The sequence below is a fragment of the Vulpes vulpes genome, chromosome 7, assembly GCF_048418805.1.
Source record: "Vulpes vulpes isolate BD-2025 chromosome 7, VulVul3, whole genome shotgun sequence".
Taxonomy (NCBI): Eukaryota; Metazoa; Chordata; class Mammalia; order Carnivora; family Canidae; genus Vulpes; species Vulpes vulpes.
In genome coordinates, this window is record NC_132786.1 from 78,902,931 (window position 1) to 78,914,924 (window position 11,994).

Below are 11,994 nucleotides of genomic sequence, written 5' to 3' on the forward strand. Positions count from 1 at the left end.
AAAAAAAATATACAAAAAAAAAAAAAGAAAAAAAGAGACAAGAGAGGAGCACCTGGGTGGCTCAGTCAGTTAAGTATCTGACTTTTGGGATGCTTGGGTGGCTTGGTGGTTGAGCATCTGCCTTTGGCTCAGGGTGTGATCCCAGTTCAGGGATCGAGTCCTACATCAGGCTTTCTGCAAGGAGCCTGCTTCTCCCTCTGTCTGTGTCTCTGCCTCTCTCTGTGTGTCTCTCAAGAATAAATAAATAAAATCTTTAAAAAAAAAGTATCTGACTTTTGCTCAGGTCATCATCTGGAGATCTTGGGACTGAGCCCCATGTTGGACTCCCCACTCAGTGGGGAGTCTGTTTCTCTCTCTCCGTCTGCCCCTCCCCCTGCTCATGCTCTAATGAAAATAAAATCTTTAAAAATTTTTTTTAAAAAAAGATAAGACCCACATCAGCATACTATAGCATCATGGAAGCAAAGGGAAGAAAGAGTATGATAGACCGTGTCAAGCACTACTTAAAAGTCAAGATGGAATCAAGACATGTTTGCTGAATTTGATGAGTGGTGGAAACAAGCCACGTTATAATATGTTAAGAAGTGGAATAGAAAGTAAAATTGAGACAAGTAAAGGCAGCTCCTGTGTGTGAAGCAATCAAGAGAGAGGGGTGGTTTGAAGGATGGTGTTACTGAAACTGAAGACACTTCACATGTAGATGTCAATGGGAAAGACCCAGTAGAGAGGGAGAGACCATAGATACAAAAGAGAAAGGATAATAATAGTAGTAACATAAGGTCCTTGAGAAGGCAGAGGATGTGAGAGTCAAGGTAAATGAGTGAATTACATTTTTTTTTAAGAAAGAGTGTGAGAGAGCGCATGTGTGGGCTGGGTAGGGGCAGAGGAAGAGGGAGAGAGAATTTTAAGCAGGCTCCACACTCAGTGCAGAGGCTGACATGGGCCTTGATCTTATGACCCTGAGATCATGACCTGAGCTGAAATCAGGAGATGGAATGCTAACCGACTGAGACATCCAGGTGTCCCTAATAAATGATTAATTTTAAGAACCAGATTCTTCCTCTGTTACATTCAGAGGGAAGGAGGAGGGATCTGATCCAGGTAGAGATAGGCTTGTAGAATGGGCAGGATGAACTTTTGTCAGGTGGCTTCCATTCTGTTTGTGAAATAAAAGGAGAGCTCATACACCAAAGAGAGAAGGAGAGAAATGGAAAATATGAAAGGAGTAGAGGTTTGACACAGTGAGAAGAAGAGGAGTAGGATTTCAGCTGGAAATATACCCTGTTTGGGCTGGGGGGGGGGGGCGGTATTACAGCAACAATCAGGTGAAGAAGTTCAGGCACCAAGGAAGCAGACAGTGATTTTGCTTGGCCTTTATGTAACAGATGACAGGTGAAAGGGTGTTTATAGTTTGGGCAAGAGAAGTGGCTGGTGGGCAAGGGATGGGTCAGTAGGCCAAATATCCAGAGAGAATAGTGAGCAGATTGAAAAGAAAGGAGATGGCTGACGACTTGAAGCTATTGCTTCAACTGGTCACTTTCAAATAACAATTTTAATAACAGTTTCAAATAACAATAAAATTCAGGATATGAGTATACAAGCAGATGGCTGGGGCGTAGAAGAGACAGATTACTGCACCTGTGAAGGTCAGGGAGCCATTATCCAAAACATCATAAAAGCTACCCAAGATAGTAAGAATTCTGGCATGGAAAGGGAGACACTGAACCTGGTGGTAAAATCTTTAATGATCCTAGAATGACCAGGTGGCCAGAAGATAATAGCATCAAAAAAGAACTTTGATTCCAGGCAGATAAAAGCTTAACTGATCGATCATAAACTACCATAAATGATTCAAGTTGTTAGAAGCTTTAGCTCTGGAGGGGTGCCCGGATGGCTCAGTCGGTGAAAGGTCTGCCTTCAGCTCAGGTCATGGTCCCAGGGTCCTGGGATCCAGCCCCGTATAGGGCTCCAGGCTCAGCAGGGGGTCTGCTTCTCCTTCTCCCTCTGCCCCTCCCCCCTGCCCCTTCTCTTTCTCTCTCACCCTCTCTCCCCCTTTCTGTCTCTGCCTCAAATAAATGAATAAAATCTTCTTCTGGAGGAAATAGTCTGTGGCAAATCCTGGGCCTGCCCCCTTACTAGCTACATAAATCTGTGACTTTGAATGCATTGCTTAACTTCTCCTATCTCATCATTTAGTGTAAGAACAACATAAGCTCCTATGTCATTGGATCACTGTGTTTAACAATTACCCGGCACAGAGGAAGTACTAGTAGATAATAGCTATTATCTATTTTGAAAGAAATTAATTTTCCTTTAAATTTTTTTATTTTTAAAGATTTTATTTATTTATTCATAAGAGACACAGAGAGAGAGGCAGAGACATAGAGGGAGAAGCAGGCCCCTTGCAGGGAGTCTGATGAAAAAATTAATTTTTCAATGAGATAGGTGAAGTAAAATGCTCAGAGTTGAATCTGCAGCACATTCCTAGTAAGAGCGTGTAATCCTTCAGGAGTGCTTTGTGTAGGAACTGCAGCCTCACTTGTATTTTTCCTGTCCTTATTTCCATCTGTCCCACTCCCTTATTTCCTGTAGAGTTTATTTTACTTTTATATTTCTTGTTTTGTTAAAATAAGATCTGATATTTTTTAAAATGCTCGTATAAATCCTGAATATCACTTATTCAAGACTGCTAAGTAGTCTCATAGTAGAAATAAGTTAACGTTGTAAGCCTGAGACTTGCTATTTCACAAGACCTATGTTCAAGATTGGCCCTTGGTGGGCACCTAGAACTTGGACTTGGGTGGGTTAACAACACTTAATTGATAAAAGTACAAATTATACTTTGTATAATGTGCTTTTGCTGAATACTGCCTTCCTTCTAGGAGTCTGGAATTCTGGTATATGCCATGCCTACATAATCAGCCCTCAGTACAAATTTCGGGTACTGAGTTTCTAATGAGCTTATCTGATAGCATTTCAGAATTGTCACAATTTATTGCTGGGAAGAGTTAAGTGTGACTCCGCTGGGCAAAGACTATGGGAGCTTATGCCTGGTTTTTCCTGGACCTCTGCCTCCCTTTTTCCTTTTTCCCTTGTTGATTTTGCTTTGTTGATTTTCCTTTTGCTGTAATAAAGCTTAGCCATGAATATCAAGAGTATGACAATATGCTGAGTCCTGGGAGTCCTCCTAGTGACTCATCAAACCTGGTGTTCGTGGGGAGCCCTAACACACAAGTTTTTGTCTTACCCGACAACATCGTACTATAGTGTTAACTATCCTGAATGTGTCCTCATGTCTATAGTTTTCACACATATGAGTTCAGTTCAGCTTTCTATGTCAACTCCTCAGGAAAAAGACATGAGGAAAAGCCACATAAATAGTACAGCTCTTCATCAAAAGGCTTAGAATATATTCCTTCTATGCCATTCTGAGCACTGTGATTTAGATTCAAACTTTTACAGGTTTGAATCCTGGCCCTGTTGCCTATCAAGTGGGCAAGCTAATATGTCTGGCCTCCGTTTCTTTATCCATAAAATTAAAATAATAATAGTATCTACCTCAAAGGGAGTTGTAACAATTAAATGACTTTGGTATAGAGTACTCAGAACAACACATGCTTTATGTATGTATTATTACTCCCTCATATTTAAACTCCAGATTTTTATTCTTTTGTGGCTTAAATTGTACTGATATTATTACTTCTGTCTATTAAATGTCAAATTTTCTTTTAAGATTTTATTTATTTATTCATGAGAGACACAGAGAGAGAGGCACAGAGACATAAGCAGTGGGGAAAAGCAGGCTCCATGCCAGGAACCTGATCCAGGACTCGATCCCAGAACTCCAGGATCGCACCCTTAACTGAAGGCAGATGCTCAACCGCTGAGCCACCCAGGCAATCCCATATATTAAATTTTCTAAATAAGACTTTTAAAAAAAATTTAAGCTACAAGTAATAAAAACCAAACCTCAAAAGACAGATATTTTGGTCTCAAAATGACAAAACTGAAATTAAATCTTGGAAATAAACACTACTTTAACATAAAAGCTTCTTTTAATAAATAAGAAAAACATAAAACAAAAACTGTCCCTTGATCACCTGAGTAGTCTTTTTTATTAAATATTTATTTTAGAGAGATAGAGAGAAATAGCAAGCACACATGAACGGGGGGAAGGGCAGAGGGAGAGGGAGAGAGAGAATCCCAGACTCCACACTGAGTAGGGAGTCTGATGTGGAGCTCAGTCACATGACGGACCCTGAGACTATGACCTGAGCCGAAATCAAGAGTCGGATACTCAAATGACTGAGCCACTCAGGTGCACCCATCTGGGTAGTCTTTCTGAGAATGACCTATTCTCAGAATGTATTTAGTCTCATCCCCAACTCATTCCAAAGAGAGGAGAGACAGGACAAAAAGTGAAAGAAACCATAACCAGAGCAACTTTAGTGCAACAAGATGATCATGGAAGATAACCACAGAGTCCCCAGTTAGGCGACTATTTTTTTTTCCTGCCTGTTACTATTTTTATATTCAATTTGCTAATATCAGTTTTAGAAGATAGCCTATTCCTCCCCCACAACCGACATTTAAAAACTATCTGATGTGTTATGACTGAATTATAAAGTATGCACTCACTGCCAGACTTAATTGGTACGAGAGTGTTCTGGATTCTTAGGAAAGAAAAAAATGAGGACCCAGGTAGAGAGAGACCAGCAACCAGTCACACCTATAAAATCCCTGTCTTATTCCAAGTCTGATTGAAGAAAAACTTCTAAGCAACTACCAAGCAACCAGCAAATGAGATAAAGAATTATAAAATGGTTTTCAAATTTGAGATTATCAGTTACTCAAAACAGGAATAATTACATGTACTAAGTTCCATAGTAATAAATAATGCATTGCTAACTTCTGCTTTTTGGGTGCCTGAGACTTTGACCTCAAATCTGCCAGAATTTGAGAGCCACTGATGACAAGGAACTTTGTGTCCTGTAAGAACCTCACTTTATCTGGTTTCCTCTATCCAGATGGCTGAGACCATCACTGGAAGAAGTGAATAGATAACAGACCACTGGCCACATAAATAATTAGCAGACTATGGAAATCTAGGCCAAGAAGAGTGGCTGTTGAGGCTCAATATACATGGCAAATTATGATCAGCATTCTGCTGAAAACAAGCTAAATTAAACCTATTTGTTTTACCTCTTCAGTAATATACTTTCCGTGAAAATATTATACCAGATGAAATATTTCTTTTCTAGGTAAGAAGAAGTCAAATTTCCAAAGCAATTTGAACACTGAATAAATTCAGACTCACCATTGCAAACGTGCTGACAGTTGGTTTCTTTTCTTTCTTCTCATTTTTTTTACTGAAAGACAGCAACAGGATTACACAAAACTTTTTAAAAAATGTAAATTTATAAATGACAAAATTAACATAGATCCTATATTTAATAACAAATAGGACAAAGAAACATTTCTATATTACTCTGCAAAAATATACGTTAACAGTGTGACTCCATTTATAAGTTTAAAAATGTTTTTATCTTAGAAATCTGTATATATGGTTATCACTAAGTACTGAGATTTCTATCAAAATATTTTCTTTTTTGTGCCTTTGGTATTTCTTAATTTTCTATGATGAATACACAGACATACAACTTTTGTAATTATTAACAATAATGCTTAAAAAAAGAGCTTCCTGTTTTTATTCTACAGTCAGTCCCCGATTTATAATGGTCTGTCTTCAGGATGGTAATAAAGTGTTATTCATTCAATAGCAACCATGCTTCCAGTATGGAATTTGGATGTCTTCCCTGGGCTAGCAATATGCAGTACAGTACTCTCTAGTGATGCTGGGCAGCAGCAGTAATCTATAGCTCCCAGTCAGCCATGCAATCACAAGAGTAAACAACCCATACACTTAAAACCATTCTGTACCCATACAACCATTCTATTTTTCAGTAGGGTATTCAATAAATTACATGAGATATTCAATACTTTATTATAAAATAGGCTTTGCGTTAGATGATTTTGCCCAACTACAGGCTAATGTAAATGTTCTGAGCATGTTTAAGGTAGTCTATGTTAAACTATGATGTTCAGTAGGCTAGGTGTATTAAAGGCATTTTCAACTTATGATATTTTTAATTCACGATGGAGTTAGGGGGAAATAACCCCATCGTAAGCTAAGGAAGACCTGTAATTAGAAAATCATTCATGTTCTCTAGAGTTAATTCTCTTAATTATCATCTAAGCAATTCTAGCAGTTGATATTCTATGTATTACCTACGTATTATCCTTAATCATTCTCTCTACAAATGGAGAGTAGTGGCAATCAGATGCTGAGCATAAACTAACCTCAGAAGAAAAGTAATTAAATCATTCTCTATAATCCAATCTAATTCTGAAAGGATGTCTGGAGCCCTAAATGTACCATTACAGCAATAAATTCAATCTAGAAAAGCTATGATCAAAAAAGATGGTCTGTAAACCGTCATAAAGCTGTCCTCAGGAAGAAGAAGGCTAATTATTATTTTAAGCCCAGATTCAAATGACTCTAACTGTAAGCTGTTTTCCACTCTGTGTAACTGCCATCTACAGCATGAAAGCAAACAGACCAAAAGCAGACTCGGCATCTTTATTTTCATATGTACAAATGTAAGACTATTCCAAGGAAGAATCACATCATTTTTACACAGATTTTCAAGTTCAAAAGTAAATTCATCTTTGTTTTTTACGCTGTGCAAGGTCAAAGAATTGAAGAGACTTCTAAAAAAAACCCACAGCTTATCCCATTTTTGGCTTTAAAATAATGTTAGATGGACATGAAAACACACAAAATACACAAACATAACTTCAGAGATAGCCCCACCCTATTCCCAGTAAAGCCTGGTTTCAGTATTTCTGGAACCAGGATTAGAGGGAAAACACAATCACATATAATTGAATTTTAGCTCGAAGCCTTTTATTTATTTTTTCATTCTCTAAAACTGCTCCTACTCTGGAAAACTTACAACGTTCCAAATGCGCCTACGTAAACACTTCCCATACACAACCTTATTTAATCTTATCTCAATCTCTGCAAGGCAGGCACGTTTTTGTCCTTCTCTCAGAGCTGAGAAAACTGCAGGTGAAGAGAGTTCACGAACTTGTCCAAGGTCACACAGCTGGAACAAAGCCAAGTTTAAACGGAAAAGTCTATCCCCTGAACGCTAAGCTATTCAGTGCAACCTCAGACTTCTGAGATACTGCATTATACAGAAATGCATTTCTATACTGATCTTTCATCCCTACTAGATCATTAATTTATCCCTATTGGCTTGAAACACAGGATTTACAAAAGTCACTTATCAGACCTTTAGAAATACATATATCCCACATGATACTATCATCCAAGCATTATATATATTAGCAAAGCCACATGCTTCTTTATAATTCCAGTTTAGAACTTATAGTTGTAAAAAAAAAAAAAAACTCAGAAAAAGAGATGAGGTTTGTGCTTATCACAGGCTGAGAGGGAGGTGGAGACTGGAGGAACTTGATCCAAAGGTACAAAGATAAGGGAGTCAGTGCCAGGGGTGTAACATACATGATGCATACAGTTAACAGTGCTGTATGATACATATGAAATGTGTTTAGAGTACATCCTGAGTTCTCATCACAAGCAGAAAAAAAAAATTGTTTTTATTGCATGTGTATAAGATGATAGATGTTAACTAAACATAATATGTTAATAATTTCACAATATATGTAGGTCACACCATTATGCTGAGTACCTTAAACTTATATAATGTTGTTTGTCAATTATTTCTCAATAAGACTAGGAAAGAAATCTATAGTTGTACTAAGAACAGATTAAAATCAGTGATGATGAGCACAGTTTAATAAGAATTACTTGCCAAAAAAAAATTACTTGGCAAAAAAACAATTTTTGTTTAAAAAAAGGCTGTATGCATAAAAACCAATAATAAAATGAAGGTATGTGTGGACTGCAACATATTTCTTCACTATGTATTTCCACATACCCTCAGTACTTTTTACTCCAATATCGCTAAGTGTTCATGTATTAAGGATGTAGCTCCTTAAGGTATCCAAAAAAAGTGTAAAAATAGAGCAATATCTTCCTTCCACTCCATGAAGTTTTTTCTTTTTGTGTATATGAAAATTTTCATTATGAAAACTTTCAAATAGAAAAATTGAAATACTTATAATGCCTACCCACACAAAATTCACCTAGATTCAATAACTGTTAACATTTTTACCGTATGCTCTTTATCTATAGAAGTAAGTATACATTATCATTGTTAATATTTTGCTGAGGCATTTGAAAGTAAGTTGCAAACATCATGGCAGTTCAAGTATTTTCCTACCATTTTCACATTTCAGAAAATTAAAAGCAATTTTTATGTCAACTAATATCCAATCTACATTCAAATTTCCCAAGAACATTTTCTACAGATTTTTCCTTTTTTGATTTTGAACTCAGATGTAATCAAGGTTCACACATTATATCAGATGGTTTTGTCTCTTAAGTCTCTTCTAAATCCAGAAGTCTTTCTGCCCCCTCCACCCACACTGACTTTTTGTAGTAACAAGATATCTTGTAGAAAATTCCGCATCTTGGATCAATGTCAGTTTCAAAATAAGCCCAAGTTGAGATGTGCAGGAAGTATAAAATACACAGCAGATTTGAGGACTTAGCATAAAAATGAGAACGTAAACTGTGTCATTAACAATTCTGATCACATATAGAAATAATATTTTAGATATACTGGGTTCTTTACGATATACTTTCAAAATTAATTTCACTGGTTTCTTCTCACTTTTTTTTTTTTAAGGTTGCTACTAGAAAATTAACAATTACAAATGTGGTTCACATTATATCTCTATTGGACAGCATTAGTCTAGAAGCTTGACGGGATTCCGACTAAATGTTTTTGCAAACATACTTCCCAGGTGGTGTGATATCACAAACACAAGACTCCACCATGAGTGGTGCCAAGTCTCATCACTTGGTTATGATTCTTAACTGCAAAAATCTCTCCACTGAAAATTCCCACTTTCTTTTTTCCAATTAGTAAAAATTTGGGATAATTCTTAGAACTTCTGCCTGAGTGGTTTGAGATCCATAATAATCCTTGCCTGAATCAATTATAACAATGCAGATTCCAATATGATAACTGGCATTTTTCTGTGAAGAATATTCCTTTATTCTCACTACCTCTCCCACCTCTTCAGTTTTCTTCTTCGTTTCAGAATTTTATTAAAGATTCAGGGACTATACTGTATACAGTATTCCACAATCAGGCATAGTGAAGTCAGCTCCTGTGTTCTTTTTGACAATTCTCTTTGAACAACAGGATGGTCCAGGCTCATTTTGTACCTCCCCCGCCCCATCCCCAATATCCATGGTTGTAATTAGCCATTTCTCCATGGAGTACAGATTCCATTTAGTGAGGAATGGTATTCATAAACCAAGATCTGGCAATAAGTGTACTCATTACTACTGTCCCCTTCGGTAGAGAGAAAGTAAACTATTTTAAAAATCATGAGGTCATATTGAAGTCAGTTCAAATTTAACATTATTTTTAAAAACCCACGTGATGTCCATATCTGCATTTTTCTTTTATAGTGAAAAGCGACTAACTTATGTTATCTTATAATTTTTATTACAATGTGCAACTAACAATGAACCTATTGAGCAAAGTTTAAAATTCCCCGTATAGACACTGTACCATGATTAAAATGTACTTAAAAATTCCCTGTGTGGTTCCATTACCAATAATTACACACAATGCTAGTAGCTTCTTTGGTACTGCCGTCTTCTCATTGAGAATTTCTTCTACAAGGGTCAGTTTTTATTGGCCTTTAAAAAAAGAACCAACATTAACACTTAAATGTGGTTTTGGCCTTCTGTCCCATCTGCCCATGCCACAGTCATGCAATGTTTATGTGGCCAGAATGCTTATGTTTAACCAGAAGCTAGAGACCAGACCACGGAGCAGAGCACAAGCAGCACATGTTCGGGTACGTGGGCGATCAACATCGCTTATAAAGCAGAAAGCTCATAAACCACAGAAAAGGATGTGAGCACGGGGCGCGCAGGGGGCAGGAAGGCTGAGGAAGCGGCTCACGAAGGCCGTGGGAAGATGTAAACGCCGTCCTCACTCAGCCAGGGCACCTCTGCAGAAGAACCACTTGCATTCGAGGTTAAAAATATCATGTCTTCGTTTATTTCAGAGCTGGAGACTAGAAATCCGTCTCCCCAATTTCGCAAGCCATGTAAGGTATGAAAGTGAAACAAACTGGCTACCTTTTTTTGCCCGTTTTCCAGAAGTTCTTCTCTGCTCTCCCCTTACGGCCTCCTTCAGGATCCATCGTCACCTGAGGATAAAACAGAGGCCATCGATGAGATGGGTGACCCGCGCGGGGCGGGAGTCACAGTCCACACGGGCAGCTGGAGCGCGGCTGGGCATCCCGGACTTTGCCCGCCGCCTCTGCGGCTTCTGGCCCCGGCTCCTCTCGGGCGCTGATGCTTGCCCCGGGCACCTGCGCGGGCACCTGCGCGGGCACCTGCTGGGGCACCTGCCGCGCGGCTCTCCGCGCTCCGGACAGCAAAGCTCAGTGCGCGCGGCGAGCGCTGAAAACCGAGCTGGGCGCTCCACGAGCCCCCCGGGGGACTCTAGTTCTCACCCCACTGCCCCGGGGCACTTGCCGAGAAGACTCGCCCCCTCCCTCCTCTCCGAAGCCCTTCTCCCCCCGGGACCAAGCTCGGGAGACTGGGGGGCCCGACCCTTCCTGCGACCTTGTCCCCGTCTAGCCCTCAGCATCGCGCGCCCCTACCTCGGGCTTTCCTTGGCAACCTCCACCGAGAAGGGAATTTTGGAAGATGAGAGTCAGACTTCAAAGGGAAGACCCCGAGGGCACGAACAACGGCCTCGGCTCCTTAGAGCCCGGAGGAGCCGCTGCTCGAAGGCGCCCGGGTTTCCTGCGTCCCGGGGAGCGAGGCGGGGCGCGCCGTCCACACCCGGTGCTCCTGCGCCAGCCAATCGGCCTCGGGGTTCCGGCCTGTCCGCCCCGCTCGCCTGAATGCTGATTGCAAGGCGAGTTACGAAACAGGTTGGAGCTCCAGGAGGAATGTCGTCCTTTCTGTTGCTCCTTAGAAGAGCCAGGAGAGAAACGCATAACAGCTGAATCACTGGGGACTCTTAGCATTTCAGAGAGTCATGTCTCTGCATGTCCACATAAAGCTCCATATCCGTGGAAATATACAGACGTGTATATATATATGTACAGATACACACATAAATATGTGTGTGTGTGTATATGTGTGTGTATATACATATGTATATACACACATCTAAGCGGGGCCAGCTTGTCTGGTGACTTTGGAGGCTTATCCTGCTTTTCTAGTGGATGCATCCTTTATACCATGTCACCACCACCACAATTTCATGAGCGATCTAAGGAAAATCTATTGCTTCCCCACCTCCCACTTCAGTGCAAATGTGTTAATAAAACCCCTACACATAGAATTTCATGCAAAGTAAGTCAAACAGCAATTATAGTGGTATGTGATGTGTTTGGCTTAAAGAAGCTTGTGTTACTGAAGTTAATGCAAAAGTCTGGCCTCTGCTCATGGTGTTACTAAATATATATCCTAAGGGATCAGTCATTTATTATAAACGGTCATAGCCCTGGGTATAAATAAACATTTCTTTAGAGTTTGGGAAAAAAAATATATATATATACCCAATTGTTTCCATGGGTCTTGAGTAGATAAGGGAAATTTTCTTTGCCATTGCATCTAATACAGTTGATAAAACAACCTCCGACCTCACCCATTCTGTAGTTAACACGAGTTAAACTTTCCTTTCTAGCAGCACCTGTAAAAAAAAAGCCAGGTGAAAATGTTCTGCAAGTCTTCAGTGTGTTTGGCAGTTTCTGAGGTGTAGCTGTTCATCTTTTTTTGAAAATTAATGAAAGAGAAAT

General features: G+C 39.5%; 1 protein-coding gene across 1 annotated transcript in view; it reads right to left on the bottom strand.

The window, feature by feature from the left end:
• The window catches only part of ABCB1 (ATP binding cassette subfamily B member 1), a 97,667-nt gene extending 86,394 nt beyond the window's left edge, over positions 1 to 11,273 (bottom strand). The window contains exons 1-3 of the mRNA XM_026018666.2: positions 10,846 to 11,273; positions 10,316 to 10,386; positions 5,318 to 5,369 (exon numbers count right to left, since the gene is read on the bottom strand). Coding sequence (XP_025874451.2) covers positions 5,318 to 5,369; positions 10,316 to 10,380 — 117 coding nt within the window. The 5' untranslated portion in view covers positions 10,381 to 10,386; positions 10,846 to 11,273. The remainder of the gene's footprint in view (positions 1 to 5,317; positions 5,370 to 10,315; positions 10,387 to 10,845) is intronic.
• Positions 11,274 to 11,994: the final 721 nt, after the last annotated feature.